This window comes from Thalassophryne amazonica, chromosome 9 (genome assembly GCF_902500255.1).
Source record: "Thalassophryne amazonica chromosome 9, fThaAma1.1, whole genome shotgun sequence".
Lineage (NCBI taxonomy): Eukaryota > Metazoa > Chordata > Actinopteri > Batrachoidiformes > Batrachoididae > Thalassophryne > Thalassophryne amazonica.
This window is the reverse complement of record NC_047111.1, coordinates 5560199-5579805: the sequence shown is the minus strand read 5'-3', so window position 1 is coordinate 5579805 and position 19607 is coordinate 5560199. Positions and strand designations below refer to the sequence as shown.

General features: G+C 42.3%; 1 protein-coding gene across 3 annotated transcripts in view; it reads right to left on the bottom strand.

Moving 5' to 3' along the window:
• The window catches only part of LOC117516682 (unconventional myosin-XIX), a 58958-nt gene that overhangs the window by 28150 nt on the left and 11201 nt on the right, over positions 1 to 19607 (bottom strand). For 2 of the 3 annotated variants that reach the window (XR_004562515.1, XM_034177524.1), the window contains exons 2-13: positions 17788 to 17920; positions 15281 to 15429; positions 13589 to 13702; positions 7778 to 7910; positions 7626 to 7695; positions 7365 to 7467; positions 5959 to 6055; positions 5786 to 5862; positions 5588 to 5678; positions 4788 to 4953; positions 4522 to 4595; positions 4301 to 4422 (exon numbers count right to left, since the gene is read on the bottom strand). Coding sequence is in view for 2 of the 3 variants with exons in the window: in XM_034177524.1 (XP_034033415.1) it covers positions 4301 to 4422; positions 4522 to 4595; positions 4788 to 4953; positions 5588 to 5678; positions 5786 to 5862; positions 5959 to 6055; positions 7365 to 7467; positions 7626 to 7695; positions 7778 to 7910; positions 13589 to 13702; positions 15281 to 15429; positions 17788 to 17920 (1329 nt within the window). In the remaining variant the exon portion in view is untranslated. Of the gene's footprint in view, positions 1 to 4300; positions 4423 to 4521; positions 4596 to 4787; positions 4954 to 5587; positions 5679 to 5785; positions 5863 to 5958; positions 6056 to 7364; positions 7468 to 7625; positions 7696 to 7777; positions 7911 to 10790; positions 10932 to 13588; positions 13707 to 15280; positions 15430 to 17787; positions 17921 to 19607 lie in introns of those variants that run through there. The other variant, XM_034177525.1, reaches the window with a different exon arrangement.

Here is a 19607-nt window from a genome sequence, read left to right as displayed (position 1 = left end):
CCGCCGACACCCCCCAGGTGGCCGCAACAACCGAGTCTGTGAAAGAAGGAACCATTATGTGAGTCCACACTCTACACACAGAACACTTAAAGGTGTACAAACAGCAAACACTTCCTGGCTTGATTACTGATCAGCTTCCAACCTGCAGGCATGGAACATCCAGTTCACAAAACTCCACTGCAGTGGAAGCTGATACATGACTAACAAACAGCTCAATACAATAAGGTGTGAGGGACACCACATTTACTGACTGTATAACTGTTAGTCACAAAATCTAACGTACCTCAGGAAGTGTGCTGACGAGCGTGAAACCTCACCCCCTCCTCTTTCACAGACTGTGCATCAAACCTGGACGTTCTCAGCATCCGCTGCTGATGAGATGGCTCCCGAGACGACGATCTCACCCGTCTGGTCACAAGGTCGAGTCTCTGGCAAATACACACTGTGCACTCCAGTCTTAAATGCCAACATGTTCCAATCCATCCAGATGCACCACAGCTATGAGTCCTGACGAGTCGCAGGTGATCAGGGTGAGGTCCTGACAGCCTCAGCAACACAGCCACTCAGTCCCAAACGCACGCCACCTGGGAGGAAAACCAAAAGACAGAAACAAACCGGCAGCCAGGCCCCCCCAGCCATATAACAAGTACAGCAGATTACAGAATGTCAGATAATAGTCAATCAACAAAGGGGACGTGTGGGCAGGCTCGAGGATAGAAGACGTCTGTCCTGAGAAGAACCGGAACCACACGATTTCCTCTGCCATGAACCAGGAGAATACTGGAGCCGCCAAGTCCCGAATCCCCAGGTGGCCACCGTCTCCGAGCGTCGGATCTGGTACTGCTGGCGAGGAGCAGAAACAATCAGAGGTGGGTGTGTGTACACTCAGTAACAACGCTGGTGGAGATTCCACCTCCACCTCCCATCCAGAAAACAGGTACGTGCAGCAGTTGAGAGTTCTTATCACAGAATAGCGTGGGGAGCGAAGACGTCAGCTCTCCACGTCTCACACTCAGCCTCCGGCTGCGAGCACTCACGGAACTGACTGCAAACACTGTGTAACAAACACTTGTCAGAAAAGACAAAAGCAACGGCTGAGAGTTTTACCTTTACTGGTAGATGATATCTCGGCAACGAGGTGGAGATGACGTCTGGTATTTATGGTGTGGACTGATGAAGTGTAGATGGGTGACAGCTGTCCTGAGATAATGAGTGACAGCTGTCACCCCGGCTGTGTCCTTGGTGGCAGCGCCCTCTGGTGCCTGAAGCCCGCACTTCAGGCAGGGCGCCCTCTGGTGGTGGGCCAGCAGTACCTCCTCTTCTGGCGGCCCACACAACATCAGAGGTTAACTTTGGTTTACATCTCTCTGTATCTCTCGTTCTGATAATCAGAGCTGCTCCTGCATCTGCCAACTATCCAGCAGTAGTGGAGTAGATAAGTATGATTTTTGGCTAGAATTGTTCACTTGTTATACGAGCATCAGATGTGGCATGAATATTCTTCATAAAAATAAGTCCCTTCAGCTGCTCCCTTACTTCTGCACTCGGGTCGCCACAGCAAATTTGAGGTGGATCTGTATGTTGATTTGGCACAAGTTTTACACTGGATGCCCTTCCTGACGCAACTCCACATTACATGGAGAAATGTGGCAGAGGTGGGGTTTGCTGCAAAATGCTGCAATAATAATAATAATAATAATAATAACCTTTATTTAACCAGGTAGAATTCCATTGAGATCGAAACCTCTTTTGTAAGGATGACCTAGCCAAGAAAGGCAGCAGCACACGTCATAATTGACAGGTTAACACCAACATGAGAACGTTGGTCATAAATAAAATACAATCATCTTGGTCATAATAACACTGCACATGATGTAAAGGCTCAAGCAGATTTAGAAACATAGGCATTGCACAAAAGAATCCCATTCACAGTCTCGTAAAATAGACCTGAAGGTGTTCAATATTGAAACATATGCCACATTATGTGTCTGATCATAAAGATTGCAAAAGCGTATAGTTTGGACCATCTGTGACTGTGTGTTATGCAGTTCTGAGGTACAAAGGAATAGTTTGCACCATGTGTCATGCTTAGTTATCACGTTACAAGGTAACATGTCACATATCATAGAATTCAATGGACATCAACACTGTTTAACCTTTACTTTGGAGACCAACCATGCAACATGAAAATTGAAGTGGCTAGTCTGCTTTTTCAAGAGTAATGTCTAAGGAGCAATTCTGCTGAATTTGGTGCTTGTATGACCATTTGAAAGGTTGTTTCAGTTATTTGCTGCACTACAAACATGCAAACATGCTGACTGGATATTAGATCTGCAAAAAAAGTTGCCTTTTTGGACTGAGGAGGAGCATCAAAGTCCACTAAATTTGAATGAGTTTATCCTCATAACAAACTTTTCATGTGATGAGTTACAACATGACAGAATTTATTGTTTGGGTTTTTAAATTGTTGTGTTCAACAGGAGGGCAGGTGAACTTCCATCCATCCATCCATCTATCCATCCATCCATCTTTTCACTCAATGCACTGTTCACAGTAGATGTCCAGGCTTTGTTAAAGCCTGCAAAAATGATGAAGACGTAATGGCAAAGTTATACCCAAAAACAAACTAAGGTCACTGGAGACATTCATTTTCTAAACCCGCTTATGCTAGTTAAGGGTCACAGGTGGGCTGGAACAGTCATTAAGCAGGTAACCCTTGATTGGCCTCTCACAGGACTGACACACAAACTCAATAACACCAACAGCCAATTTTAAAGTGTCCAGTTTAATTAACCTGCCTGTCTTTGGATGTGGGACGAAGCCATAAACAAAGAGGAAGAACACACATACAGTAGTGTTCAGAATAATAGTAGTGCTATGTGACTAAAAAGATTAATCCAGGTTTTGAGTATATTTCTTATTGTTACATGGGAAACAAGGTACCAGTAGATTCAGTAGATTCTCACAAATCCAACAAGACCAAGCATTCATGATATGCACACTCTTAAGGCTATGAAATTGGGCTATTAGTAAAAAAAAAAAAAGTAGAAAAGGGGGTGTTCACAATAATAGTAGTGTGGCATTCAGTCAGTGAGTTCGTCAGTTTTGTGGAACAAACAGGTGTGAATCAGGTGTCCCCTATTTAAGGATGAAGCCAGCACCTGTTGAACATACTTTTCTCTTTGAAAGCCTGAGGAAAATGGGACGTTCAAGACATTGTTCAGAAGAACAGCGTATTTTGATTAAAAAGTTGATTGGAGAGCGGAAAACCTATACGCAGGTGCAAAAAATTATAGGCTGTTCATCTACAATGATCTCCAATCCTTTAAACTGGACAAAAAAAAAAAAAGAGACACATGGAAGAAAACGGAAAACAACCATCAAAATGGATAGAAGAATAACCAGAATGGCAAAGGCTCACCCACTGATCAGCTCCAGGATGATCAAAGACAGTCTGGAGTTACCTGTAAGTGCTGTGACAGTTAGAAGACGCCTGTGTGAAGCTAATTTATTTGCAAGAATCCCCCGCAAAGTCCCTCTGTTAAATAAAAGACGTGCAGAAGAGGTTACAATTTGCCAAAGAACACATCAACTGGCCTAAAGAGAAATGGAGGGATATTTTGTGGACTGATGAGAGTAAAATTGTTCTTTTTGGGTCCAAGGGCCACAGACAGTTTGTGAGACGACCCCCAAACTCTGAATTCAAGCCACAGTTCACAGTGAAGACAGTGAAGCATGGTGGTGTAAGCATCATGATATGGGCATGTTTCTCCTACTATGGTGTTGGGCCTATATATTGCATACCAGGTATCATGGATCAGTTTGGATATGTCAAAATACTTGAAGAGGTCATGTTGCCTTATGCTGAAGAGGACATGCCCTTGAAATGGGTGTTTCAACATGACAATGACCCCAAGCACACTAGTAAACGAGCAAAATCTTGGTTCCAAACCAACAAAATTAATGCCTCACAGATGTGAAGAAATCATGAAAAACTGTGGTTATACAACTAAATACTAGTTTAGTGATTCACAGGATTGCCAAAAAGCAGTTTGAACATAATAGTTTTGAGTTTGTAGCGTCAACAGTAGATGCTACTATTATTGTGAACACCCCCTTTTGGGAAACAAGGTACCAGTAGATTCAGTAGATTCTCACAAATCCAACAAGACCAAACATTCATGATATGCACACTCTTAAGGCTATGAAATTGGGCTATTAGTAAAAAAAAAGTAGAAAAGGGGGTGTTCACAATAATAGTAGCAGGTCTCTGTGAAGGGAAGCAGAAAACAGCGTGTACCTGCTGGGCTCTGAGATAATGAGCCACAAAGTGCTGCTGGAGTTTCTCGTTGGTGTAGTTGATGCACAGCTGCTCCAGGTTATTAAACTGGAAACTCTCAAACCCGTACACATCTAGAACTCCTGAAAAGACAGAGAGAGCCTGACGTGAACAATCTAAAAAAAACAAACAAAACCTACAAACATAAATCACCAGTGTAATAAAAGTAAATAGGACTGTACCTATGAAACTGCACCAGGTGGCGCTATCTGCACATATGCTGCTGTTGATGAATTGAACCAGCCACTTGAATAATCTGTTTAGAAAAGTAACGCAGGGTGTAAAAAGTGATTTCTGAACATGTGTCCTTCACATTTTCACCGTGCACATTTAAATGGCATGTTTGAGGACATCACACACTCTGGTCACAACACCACACCACTCTTCACACACTATCAGTCTGGCAAGTGGCCAGTTTGCTGTTTGTCGATCACGTGCGCCCTCTTACTGTGCGTAGATGACCTTGGCGAGGCAGTTTCTTCTGACGCTGCACTCGGCCTGGGAACAGGGCTTCAGAACGCTCTGCTTCCCGGCCTTCAGCGTCCGCACTCTCAGACAGGTCTGCAGCTCTTCCATGGAGACACCGAGCAGCTCCGCGGCGCTCCGCATGAAATCTGAAGGGAAATTCACAACAAAACGTGCCTGATGTCACACACTCATGTCAGGGAGCAGAAAGACATCATGGCTTTTATTTTTAATCCCTTATAGAACCTTAAAAACCTTGCATCATTTCGGATCAGACATGGGGTCAAATATTTTGCATTGTATTTAAATACAAATACAAATACTTTAGATTTTCAAATTCCAAATACAAATACTTTGTACTTTTTCAAATACAAATACTTTATATTTTGAGTATTTCAAATACAAATACTTTATATGAACTATAAACAACAAATCAACACAAAAACTGATAAACCAGTGACAATTTATTGTGAAAATAGCATGACCGAATACTATTGATAAGTAAAGGATTGAATGTTTTATCACAAATTCACTATTATAATATCACAGGCAATAATCAAATTGTCACAATCTATATTCAACATGGTGTCACACAGATTCCCAAGTTTGAAAAGTATTTGAAAAAGTATTTGTAAAAGTATTTGGAAATACTTGGGATCGGTGATGTATTTGAAATACAAATACAAATACTTTGAATTCAAAATCAGAAAATACAAATACTCCAAAAAATGTATTTAAGTATTTTCAAATACAAATACGGATTTCTTAAATCCTATCAAATACCGTTTGACTGTTCCAGCAGGTGACAGGGTTGAGATTCATCTGCTGAAGCTGAAAAACCCACATTCCCCAAGTGCAAAATCCCTGCAAGAATCTAATGAATCACACCAAAGAAAGGAAATTACTGTAAATTCTATGCTTGAAAAGAACATTATCACAAATGAAAACACAAACAGTTGAGTGTGATTAGAGGAACCTCACCTTAAATATGTGTGTCTGCCTCCCTGCAGTAAGGCCCAGGTGACCCATCGCTTCCACCGTCTCATGAAAACAATCTTCTGTACAACATTTAAGCAAATTAAGAAATAATTGAAATTCTATTTAAAAAAAGAACTGAAATATATATATAAATGCCAAATCAAATCTAGACCCACCCTCCAGGGTTTTTTCAGCGTTTAGCAGCCAGACAAAATGTTGATCATGTGACATCTTCCACTCTGTTCTCTGCTCAGGTGTCGCTCCTTTCATCATCTTAAACACAATAAGATCAATCATTATCTTTGCATTTAGAGTGGTGAAGATCACACAACACCTCAAACTGCAGTTTTAAATACAAATGCCAACATGTGAGCAGAAGGTTACAGGTTCAATCCTCTGACCAGACAGGAAAATGTGTGTGGAGAAAGTGGAAAGCACCTGTCTCAAAGGCCCAGAGGGCCAAAGTCCTTAAACCCCCAGGCTGCACATGTCTGTGAATAGGTGCTCAAGTTTAAAACCTGGGGTCCGAGCCCCCTTAGATGGGGGTGCAAAAGGTTCAAGGGCGACTGCAAGATTTTGCATGAACTGAAGTTGTCAAAATTAGGAGTAAACATAAAGTCATAAAAGAACACACTTACTGGATAACCAAATTGTGTTTAATTAATTTTGTACAAAAATTAACTAAACACAATTTGTAAAAAAAATTGTGTTTAGTTAATTTTTTAAGTACTGATTCATTCTTGGCAATTAGTTAACACTAATTGTAAAAAAAAAAAAAGGAAAACAAAAAATACAAACAGTTATTTTATGGAGCTGTATGGGTGCACACATGCACGCAGGGGGTAGTGTGTGTGTATGTGTTTATGTGTGTGTGGGGGGGGGGCTTTATGGAAAGAAGGTTAAGAGGCTCTGTACTAGGGTGTTTTTTGCTTTAGAGCACATCTGTAGCAATGGTCATGTGAAAAAATATTTGGTTAGATTTTGTGTAAAATGCATAAACATTAAACTCCAGAGCAAGATAACAGCGGTTATTACTTATAAAGGTTGTTACAGTGTAGCTATTACTTACAAACCTGTATTAAAATCAGGGATGAGAATGGACAATAAAAAACTCTGAAAATTGGTGGGGAACTGGGTGCAGCCATAGACCCCCAGCACGGTCCAGGGGCAGCGTCCCTGGTGGGGGTCCACAGGTTTTTGAGCATTTTAGAGGCCACTAATGTAAAAACAGTTTGTGCCACTTCCGGTTTGTGCCTTCATCTACCACTGAGCGAGCTCGCACAGAGATTCTGATTGGCGGAAAGTTTGCTGTTGTAGAAAAAGTAGCTAATGACATCGTGTATTTTAGCTTGCAGTTTCAGCACTGGGGTTCCCGTGCATGAGGAAAGGTTTAACGAGCACGGCTGGCCCCGCTGCACCTCCTTCTCTCCCTCCAATTTTTGTCAACGGATTTACGCTGATCTCAGAAATGGCCCAGAAATCCGTGGATCCGCTGAGAATTCTCATCCCTGTAAATGTATTTATAAAAAAATGTGCAGTACCTGGTGAGTACATGTGCCTTAGTGCAGCTCTGTTATCTCACCTGGTAAAAGATGTGGAAGTTCCTCTCGTTAGCCGGTTGGCAGGACACTCTAGTCTTCTCCAGCAAATACGTTTGCACAGATGCTCCCACCAGAAGTTGACACCTTCAGATCAAAAACAATGAAGAAAAAATAAAACAACAACAAAAAAACCAAACACATCACTAAAGTGGCAGACAGTCGACTCTGAACAGGTCAGGTCACAGAGACACCACGGAGCTGACCGAAGTGAAGATGAAGGTGTTCAACGGGCTCAAACGTACCTGTTGAGCTGGAGCTGGATGTACTTTCCAAAGCGGCTGCTGTTGTTGTTCCGTAGCGTGCAGGCGTTGCCTGTGTGGAGGGTGAAGACATTAACTGTCTTCTACTGCAGTGTGCTTCACTGTTCACAACTAAACAGGATGAGTTTTCTCACCAAAAGCTTCCATGATGGGGTTGGAGTCCAGCACTCTTCTCTCTATCCTCTCCACTGTGTCCCGGCTCTGAAGCCGCGATGGCGAGGCCGCCACGGTGGCGTAGTATTTCATCAAGCAACGGGATGTCCATGTCTGTGTGGAAACAAGGCAGACAATAATACATTTGTCTAAGACAGTGTTTCTCAATCCTGATCCTCAAGACCCAACATACTACACGTTTTCCATCTGTCCAAGATAGAAGCAGAGCAGATTCAGGTGTGTGGACAATGCCAAATAACCAATGTGGCTCATTAAGAGTAGACGGCACAGGGAGAAAGATAATGTGCAGTTATTTGGGTCCTGAGCACCAGGACGGGCTTAAAGTTCTATTGATCCAGTTTGAGAAGGAAGCACTGACACAAATGTATAACTGATTTATGACACTTTCTAGAGTGTATTCAAATAAAATAAATGGTAAATGGACTGCATTTATATAGCGCTTTTCTGTCTACATTGGGCACTCAAAGCACTTTACAATAATGCCTCACATTCACCCCAATGTCAGGCTGCTGCCATACAAGGTGCTCACTACACACCAGGAGCAATAGGGGATTAAAGACCTTACCCAAAGGCCCTTAGTGATGTTCCGGTCAGGCTGGGATTTAAACTGAGGATTCTCTGGTCTCAAGCCCAACGCTTAACCACTAGACCATCTGCTCCCCTATTCATAGTTTTTTTTCTTTTTCAGTAAAGTTTCAGGTTTTTATGGCCATTTAATTGCTGTTCAATGCAAACACTTGAATGTGATTTGTGTGAAAAGTGATTGTTTTCCATCACTGACTATTAAGAATTGTCATATTTGTTATATTTCTTTTAAAAAGTGACAAATTGCCATTTAATGTTAATGTGATTTCAAATGCTTTTGTTTGTCCAACTCCTCCAACGCATGTCATTCATTTACCTGCAATATGAACCACAGAAAAGCAAATAAATCTCACGTTACACCGAAGCCAATAAAGAGCCTTCGTGGTTTCGTTTTCTCTAAAATTAACAGAGAACTCAATAAATATCTAACTATTCTTCTGTTTATTGAAATGAAATCACAAAAGCTGCTGACAATTTCAAATCAAACATCACCTCCTGTGCACAGGGATCTGTGTGTGGTTTACAACACAGAAAACTAACTGAACTCAACACAGAACAATCATTGTATTGGGGAGGTGAAGGTGTGCATGTTAGAGGGGTGGTCATGTGACCAGAAGATCCTCTAAAAACTCACTAAACTCACTAAAGTATCTTGATCAAGGTCAGGGTTCGATTTTAGCGGTTACCCGGGAACCCGTGGCACCCTACTTTGGGGGCGGGCACACAACTCTTTAGACTTGCATTCCCGACTGGAATCCACCTTTTTTATTTCATAACTGTACAGAAATCTATCAAATTTGGACAAAATTTGCGCAGAATTTGACTTTCTGAGACCGACACATACACAAAACATCATCAAAAAATGTTCTTCTCCTCTGTTTGTAATGCCGCGTTTTATTATACACAGATCAAATGGAGCGTTTTTGAGGGAAGAGCGAACAGCAGCCAGCGGAGAGTTTTTTATATTTCTCTACGTGCGCGCGCGAGCAAATCATCCATGAAGATTATTTTATTTATTAACTACACAGATGTATAATACAAGCAAATGGTGACTGGTTTATTAACACAATTATGACAGAGTTTTTGAGGGAAGAGCTGCCTTAGATTCTGAGCTTAATTCTGATTCTGAGGAAGAACACCTTGAAGTGCTGCAGAGAATGGCAGATGACCATGATGACTGCTAATAGATTTTCTGTAATCACAACAAGTGTAATCAACACTCATGGCAGCCATGATTGTTAATGGGCTGGATGTTTTATAAAACATTGGCAGCTGAGATCTCAGCTTCTGACATGGTTAGAAAATTTCGAATTTTCAGAAAATATTACTCCAAAAACACAAAAATTCCCTTCCATAATTTCATCCTGTCTGATGAAGGGCGACGCCCGAAACGTCACCTTTGGTGTGTTATTAAAGGCTTGTTTGGGAGCTAACTGGCTGTGCGGATCTCTTTCGTTTTTTGTTCTTCCATAATTTCACCCCAAATCTGCCCCAGATATCACCAGAATGCCCAATTTGCATCCTTTTATATCAAACTTTTGTGGGGGGGCATGCCCCCAGACCCCCCTAGTTGCTTTGCCACTATGCTGTGTAGCGGTAGGTTTGGTACCGAACTTTTCTGAGGGGCACCAAACTTTTCAGATTTTGGTGCCCTTAAGGCACACAACTATTTATTCTAAAAGGCAAACCCTGATCAAGGTCCATAATTCATAAATTGCTCCTGGTGTACAGTTGAGCATCTTGCAAGGTAAAATGTTGCCGTCAGTGTGTATTAATGTGAATGTGAACGTCTGCATCAGGTGGGGAGAAGAGTAATGACAAGCAACTCACCAATAAGTCAATAATTAGCAACAAATGGACTCCAGCCCAGTAGGAGGCCCCCAAGGGCTGACAACTTTAAACTACAGGCACACAGCCACCTGTCACCTGGGCAGTGTAGACACATGCTCGAGGCTCATAAGAGAACTCCTAGCCAGCCTATAAACAGATACTGTGAGTGCTGTGTGGTGCGCAGGAAGAGACTATGTTTTTTCCAGTGAAAACCGGAATTCAGGGACGTGTTCTGGCTCCAACACTGTTCAGTGCTTGCATGGACTGGGTGTTGGGTCAGGTTGGGGAAAAAAGTGGTTTAGGTGCTTTTGTTGCAGAGGAAAGTTTTGCTGACGTTGACTCTGCAGTCAATGCTTTGATCATTGTGGAATCAATGGATAATCTGGATTGCAGCACTTGAGAAGCTGAGTGAGGAATCGGAATGTCTGGGTTTGCGACTGTCCTGGATCCAGACTAAGATTCTGGCTTAAAACAACTTCCTGGAGTCAGCCATCAGAAGTGTTTATGGTGAAAGTGTTGAACATAAAGAGACATTCACTTATCTCGTCAGTGACATACAGGTCTCTGGGTCCTCTGCCGCTGAGCTCAAGAGACACCTGTGCAGATCTTATGGAGTCATGAGGTCACTGGACAGAAGTGTCTGGCAAAGTCGATATCTTTGCAGGTGAGCGAAGGTCCAAGTCTTTGTCCAGTTGCTACCTGCCAATGGTTGTGAGACTTGGACGTTAACCAGTAACCTAAAGTAACAACTGGATGTCTTTGGTATAGATCTCTTCCAAGGACTCTTGGGAATCCCTGGAATGACTTTGTATCAAACGAGCGGTTCCTTAGACAGACTAAAATGAGGAGTATCACTTGCATTGTGAGGGAGTGTCAGCCTTGACATTTTAGTCCTTTGGTACATTTCTTTGTGCCCGATCCAGCACGCAGGTGCATGTGTGTTGAGGACCTGAGTAGCTGGAGAAGGCCAAGGGGGCACCAATGTTTCACCTGGCTGTGGCAGATAGATTTTTTTTTCAGAGAAGTGGAAATGGACCAGTTATCTGCCTGTGTGGCTGCCATCCAGAACCCAAGGCGGTTCTGTACTGGTGTGAATGCGATGAAGCACAGCACCACTGCATGCTTCCAGACTAGGCCCCATTAAAAAACATTAGCTTATCATCCTTGACATTAGAAAAAAAGTCATGAGGGAGGGCAGACAACTCCCTGAGGAAGAACTCACCTTGCAGCCTTTGTACTTAGCATCCAGCATACCACATGCACACTGGCTGTAAATATGGCTCATGGTCCCCTCGGGGGGGACGCTCACCCCGTACCATAGCTTCAGCTTCTTGGTTTTATTGTCAATTGTCCTTGTGTGTGTGATTCTCAATGACAACAAGGGGCAAATTCCGGTGTCGCTGACTGAATGGTCCCCCCTAAAAATCGGTCCACCCTGCCTTCACTCTGCATGCTTCATTTCTGTGCATCAGCTGTGGTTCACCAATTATCACTTCTTTTCTGCTTCAAACTGCCTCCAGTCAGCATCTATCTCAGTGACAGATACCTAAAGCTTTTGTACAACAATAATTTCCACATAAATTCAGAATTATTTCATAATAAAAGTCGGGGGAGCGATCAGAGCGCCACAGCAGCACGTCTGAGTCTGACTCTCTACACCCAAAGTGATCAAAGAGAATAATGTGATTATTAACCATCAGATGACAAAGTAAAACCTCTTAAATCATTCTAAAGTCAGTTTTAAACAGAAACAAGGCGATAATTGGCGAGTTGTTACTGACGCTCTGAAAGGATGCATGCGCAGTGAAGGCAGTGCGGACCGATTTTTAGAGGGGACCGTTCGGTCAGTGACACCTCAGTAAACTTCGGCCATCTTTGGCTAAAGCATACGCACCACCTAGTGGATGTGCCGGTTCTTACACCATCTGCATCCCTGTCAATGAAATTCCCCAAAATAACAATAAAAAAAAAATTGGTGTGGGCCAATTTTGGCATGCGGGTGGGGATGAAAAACTAATTTTATTTTAAATGGGGTCTAATTATGTTGATACTATTACTGTAGCATTTAATGTTTAATATTACAAAATGTAACGCAATGCTAACATACCCTCGGCCGTATGAGTATAAAAATAGGAAACATAATGTGACCTTTTGACCTCTTAAAATAGGTCAAGCTTAACCATCTTTGAACTTGTCCAAGGTCTGTGTCCCAAGAATTTGAAGACCTTGGCAGTAATAGGACTGGACTTATGATGAGCACAGACGGACAAACGACGGCTGGATGAACGGACGCAAGACCTAGGCAATACCTGATGGCCATACTTTGGCTTCAGGTAAAAGTGACAGAGGTAACAACATGATAACTGACAATAAAAGACACAGGGCCACACTTATAAAGATGATGACCGTTGGTTGGAGGGGCGACCTGTGAAATTTTGCCTCTGGACCCAACACACTTTAGAATCGTCACCACCTGTACTGGGCAGTGTTGATTGCTGAAGCGTATTGTGGGCTAGGAGCTCCCGAACCTAGGCAGCACCTATACCACCCACCTACGAAAAAAGGCCAGCACCATTGCCATGGTCATTACTCATCCCGGCCAACCACTGTCATCTGGTAAACAATAAGATCGAACACAAACAGACTGAAGCTGCCCACTACAATAACTCAGGCTGACAAACACATCCACTGGACTGAAGTACTGATTATCATCCTCCATGTCACACATGTCTATACGGATGCACAAATTTGCACTAGATCAACACTATGCTTTTACTCTGTTGTTATATTTTGTTTAGTAGTCTTAACATTTTCATTGTTGTTTTAATTGGTGTAGCAAAGCTGTACGAGTTTCTTTATACTATTTATAATAACAAATAATATAGAATCTATTGTTTCTTTGGGATTCAGTGACACCATAACACAATGTATGGTTCTGTTTGATCAGTTCTGTCCAAAGGTGAACCACTTTATTCTTGACTAATGCACAACCCTTTTCAAAACTCTTTCAGCTCAGTAGTTATGACCTTGGGTTGGACCATTCAGTCAACCAAGGTCAGATTTCATGTGACCGAGATAAAGTTAATACACAACCTCACATTGGCATTCAATAGTAACCATCAGCGTGAACCTAATTTCTTTAGGGTCACTCCTCCCTTTTTAAGACTGAGGTCAACACAACAGATATGCACCCACACACTGATCTGACACGGGTTTCAGACCAAAGGCTCTTCCTGGTGTAGTTGCAGATATTCATGCAGAACAGAGATTGTTTTGAAACCAAGCGTGCTGATGACTTGCACCAATGTGTCACCTCAAGCTTTTCAACACGTCTGACCAGCTCTTTTTGAGCTCACCTTTCCTGCACCACTCTCACCGCTAACCACCAATGACTGGTTCACCGGTTCCACTTGACCCTGTACATTCCTGTAGGCCTCTTCTGCCACGATAAAGATATGGGGCTTGAATTCCTGTTGTAAACAATATACAGACATAATAAATATAAGGTGACTGTTGATGAAGCTGCATGAAGTCATTTGTGACTCCAGACAGGTGCTCCTCTGGCTCCGCTGAAGCCTGAACAATAAATCTTCAAGTTGTTCAGGCATCATAGTGCAGCGGATAACAGAATATTTACAGAGGCAGCCAGGTAGGGGTCAACTGAACAATTACACAGGGGTCAAAGTTTAAAAATGCTCCAATCATATTGAAAACTATATCACATTATTTGTCTGAACATAAAGATTACAAAAAAGTATAGTTTGGACTATCTGCGACTGAATGTTAAGCCCTGGTCAGACCGAATACTGAAGGATGAATAATGAGCCACGTAGCATGACTTCTTTGTGTGAGCCGAGTTATTCAAGAAACGTGGGAGAATAGTGGCTCTAAGAGGCTCATTATTCGGCTAACAAGGCTCATCTCTGAGTGTGACGCTAATTTTGTCAAGTTCAAAATTTAACAAAAACAGCGTGGGGTGATGTGTGTACGTGGTACTACGAGGACAAACGAGCATGTTAGAGGCATATTAGTGGTGAGATCGAGGCTATTAGAGGCCCATTATCTGAGTACCTGGTGACTACAAGGACCGGACAGGCTACCTGCAACACACGAGGTTCCACTCTGAGAAAGACCTTGTAGGCTTTTTTAACATCTGTTTCCTGCAATTCCTTCAGAAGAACATCATATACGTGGCTCATTATTTGAATAATCACTGAAATTTCTGACCAATCCATACGTGGCTCATTATTCATGACTTTATGATTCAGTCTGACCAGAGCTTTATGGAGTTATGTGGCAAAAACAGCAAGAATGGTTACAAAGGACAATTTCAGTTTGTACAGTGGTCAAAAGTTAAAGTTGCTTCAATTTTGGCAAAAGGTGATACAAATTACTGGTTGAGTTAATCAGGTTTTAAAAAGGAATAGTTTGCACCATGTGTCATGGTCACATACAGTAGTGTTCAGAATAAGAGTAGTGCTATGTGACTAAAAAGATTAATCCAGGTTTTGAGTATATTTCTTATTGTTACATGGGAAACAAGGTACCAGTAGATTCAGTAGATTCTCACAAATCCAACAAGACTAAGCATTCATGATATGCACACTCTTAAGGCTATGAAATTGGGCTTAATTGGGATTAATCTTTTTAGTCACATAGCACTACTATTATTCTGAACACTACTGTATGTCACATGTTACAGAATCCAATGGACACCGACCTTTACTTTGGAGACCAAACATTCAACACTGTCTAAACTATTCCATTTATTAATCATATTGTGTGCAAGACCCCAAGATACTTAAACTCATTCAGTTTTAGGGGAGAGTTCCTTTTTCAACAGAGGACTATGGTCTCAGATTTGAAGGTGCTGAACCTTATCCCAGTTGTTTCACCTCAACCTCAAACCTGCCCAGTGCATATCAGAGGTCACAGTCTGATGAAAACCGATCTGGACACCCTCCCGTCTGCACAGTAGCAGGTCTGATGTGGAGCCAAGAATGCAGACAAAGGATTGTGTTGTGGATTTATGCAACCCAACTGATTACCTGTGGCCAAGGAGCACAGTGATACTCCTTCATCACGTCTAGAGAGTACAGGTCTGGAATGGGCTGGAAGGGATTTAGCGCCACCAAGGTGCAGCCTGCATGGGTGTAAAACACCTTTTCATTGTACCTGGCCTGCAGGCATTTCAGCACTGTGAGAGAAAAGTATCAGTACACACAGAAAGTAAATCCAACATTCAAGAGTTCATATGCTGAGTTACAGCTGCAGTCTTCAAAGTCATCTGTGTTCTTCAAGGTGACAGCAGCAACAAAACAATGCATTTGAAGAGGAAGAGTAAATAATTAGAATAAACCACAGTAAGGCCGTTCATAACATCTGACACAGTGACAACACTGGCACACACTGTTGTCGCTGTGCCGGCAACAATGATTTTAATTTGACATTTAGCATCAAAATGCATTCAACCCCGCTTCCAAAGTATTGAACAGTCATGTACACAGTGAAATGTCGGCACTGTGCTAAGCCCGGTGGACTGTTTTCTGTAAACTTTAAGAGTTACTGTATGTGAGCAGCAGAGGTCATGTGTGTTGATGACTCGTCTTCAGCCCACTTTGACTTTTTCACCTTCAGGTAGTTTAGAGCCGTAAAATCCATGGAAGTTGTGTTCAGCTGCAGTCATTCACATTGTTGCCGTCCTGGTTTAAATTCAGTGTCATTACTTCGTCAGTTTGACTTTTCTGAAGTTGTAAATGTAGAAATCTGAGCTGTGAGCGATATCTCTGTTGCATAAACACAGACTGCTTTTGCAGGTTTGCAGCCACGGTGGCCGTGTTGTTCCTGCTCACTTAACCTTGGTTTACAGTGTTTGCTGCTTGTATTACACTATTTACCCATGGCAACATTGAAATCTGCAGAAATAACAAACATACACTAATGCATACAACTTTTTTTTTTTGTTTTTGCTATCACAGGGAACAGAGCCACGTGTATCATTTGCTTTGCTTCCAGAAGCATACCTCTCATCACGGTGATATTTAGTCCCAGAATATCATAAAAGACCAGTTTTTTTTATTACAATTTCTCTTTGTGTTAGATAATGTTCCAGTATGTCGTTAGTATTTACACACAGAGTTGGTGAGAGGTGGATGGACACTCTAGACAGGTGTGGCCATGAAGACACTGATACAGTACATAGGGTAAGCATAGCATCAGTAAGGATGTGATTGTCTTGTTTACTCAAAAAAATTATTGGTAAACATTGCAATTTGACCTCAGTGACTTTGACCCTGTCCCCGACTGTCTTGGTGGTCACCTGAATAATTGACCTTTGGCTGACTTTGCCAGGGGATTTCCAGAATCCACTCTCATATGTGTGTAGGTTTGTCTAAATTTGCCAAAATTTCAATTCCTGGGCTGACCTTCGCCTACATATGTAGTTTGGTAGAAATCGGTCAAGTGTTCTGAAAGGAGTAAGCCAATAATCAATTTCAGGTATGGCCTTGACCTTTGGCAAATCTGACCTTGCTTGGGCAATTCCAGAACCCACCTACATATATGTGCAAAGTTAAAAAATAAAATAAAAATCAGCATTTTGAACTTTCGCCCCGATGGTCTTCACCCCAATATTCGAGGTTGGGTAGGATTACTTTGAAAGAATACATGTGGATTACATGTATGTATGTTCATACATTTGGATTACCTGTAATCTGATTACTTTTGGATTACATTTCAAAGTAATCCTATCCAATCTTGCCAATATTTGAACTTTTGCAAAGTTTTACTAATATTAAAATTGGGCTGCATAGCAGACAGAATGTTTTTGGGTCAGATGAAGCCATTTTTTGTATTGTTATAATGTTTCAATGTGTTCAGTTTAGCAGACTGACACATGTCTAAAGAGCACACCTGTAACGTTTTCACTGTACAGACTCTGCTTCTTACTCTATACCTATAAATACACATATGTAGTACTATTATTTTGTGCAAATAATAGTACAACATATGTGTATGTCAAATTAAAATCCATACTGAAATGTTTTGGGGAAGGGAGAGTGACATCTTACTTGACAGAGTTTAAATATGAGGGTTTTGTCTGAATACTTCACAATGTGACAGTGGCAGAAATAAGAGAAAAATCTAGTTTGTTTTCTAAACTATATAGAACAGTAGTGCTGGATTCCTACAGGATTCTGTCCCCACATGTGCCAGAACCAACCTGTTGAATCACGTGAAAGACGAAAGCAACGTGAGATCTGGGGACAGGCAAAAAAAAAGCCTTATCACAACTTAGATCTGATCCAAAATGGATTAGAGCACAAGACAGATTAATACACTTTTGTGTCTCTGATCTCCTCTGTTCCCCATATCCTTTGTTTGTTCCAAACAGCCAAACAAAAACTCATGGAAGCATCACAAAGTGACAAAGTAGTTGACGGACTAATTTCACAAAGTTGTGAGGATGGGACAGTTGTGTTTAAATCAGCCGATTCAACAGGACAGATTAATGTTATTGATTGTTGTGAAATGCTGCTGCTGCTTCAGTTCTTGCCTGTTGCTGGGGTCACGGGGTTGACTTTAGTGAGGTCATCATAGGTGTGGAGTAGGTCTTCATCAGTGAGGAAGGCCTGGACGTCATCGAGGAGCCGGTGAGGAGAATCAGTTTTCTTCACGGCCACATTTACCTACAGAATGTGTTGGAGGTAAACACACAGAGAGAAGGATGTTCTATCAACAATGTGAACTCAGAGGTGATTACACAAAACCACAGAGACACAGTTTGTGTTTATCCATGTATCTGATGTGTGTAACAAAAAACACTTTTCTCCAAAAGTCACATCTGTTATGGTCAGGTCAGGTCTACGAGCATGAACTGATGTCCCATGTCACTGCATCCATCACCCTGTAGAACCGCCCTGGGTCCTTGAAGGGAACCACCCAGACAAACAGCCAGCCCCTTCCCATCTAAAGCAGCCATCTCTCTCTGTCACACCTCTTTGTTTGTATTATCACCTCTTTTGTTTTGGATTTTTGTGCATTGTTGTAGTTTTATTACTGGTGTGTATTCTTTTGTTATTGGAGTTTATTTTGTTTTGTGATTTGATTCCTGGGAAAGCCCAATATTAACTGGTTATTACAGGTGAACCCCCTTAAATCGCGTATGCATAACTCGTGTTTCATCTTTATTCCCGGTCCATTCATGGCCCCTGAAAATTTTGACTACTGTATAAAGATTAATGTATGTTTTTGGTAAATTTCATTAAGTCACACTTTCTGTTAACTTGCGGTTTGATTTTGTGAACCCCCACTTACGCGAGTTAACGAGGGTCACATATCATCTATCATCTCATCTTCAACCGCTTGTCCGGGGTCGGATTGCAGGGGCAACAGCTCCAGCAGGGGACCACATTAACCACCTCTGACTGGGGGATCCTGAGGCGTTCCCAGGCCAGTGTGGAGATATAATCTCTCCACCTAGTCCTGGGTCTTCCCCAGGGTCTCTTCCCACATGGACGTGCCTGGAACACCTCCCTAGGGAGGCGCCCAGGGGGTATCCTTACCAGATGCCCGAACCACCTCAGCTGGTTCCTTTCAACGCAAAGGAGCAGCAGCTCTACTCCGAGTTCCTCACAGATGATTGAGCTTCTCACCCTATCTCTAAGGGAGACACCAGCCACCCTCCAAAAGAAGCCCATTTTGGCCGCTTGTACCCACCCCTCATGACCATAGGTGGGAGTAGGAACAAAGATTGACCAATAAATCAAGAGCTTTGCCTTTTGACTCAACTCCCTTTTCGTCACAACAGTACAGTAAAGTGACTGCAAAACCATCCCTGCTGCGCCGATTCTCAAGCCAATCTCACGCTCCATCGTCCCCTCACTCGTGAACAAGACCCTGAGGTACTTGAACTCCTTCACTTGGGGCAAGACCACATTCCCTACCCAGAGTAGGCAATCCATCAGTTTCCTGCTGAGACCCATGGCCTCAGATTTAGAGGTGCTGATCCTCATTTAATTTAATTTAATTTAACCTTTATTTAACCAGGTTAGTCCCACTGAGACTGAGATCTCTTTTGCAATGTAGACCTGGGTAATTATTGAAAGTTTCCAATTCACCTAACCTGCACATCTATAAATCATCACAGCTGCTTCTGACTCGGCTGCAAACCGATCCAGTGAGTGTTGGAGGTCACAGACCGATGAAGCCAACAGGACCACATCATCTACAAAAAGCAGAGATGAGACTCTGCGCCCAACAAACTGGAAACCCTCCTCCCCCTGACTACGCTTCGGTATCCTGCCCATGAATATCACAAACAGGATTGATGACAAGGCGCAGCCCTGGCAGAGGCCAACCCCAACCGGAAACGAG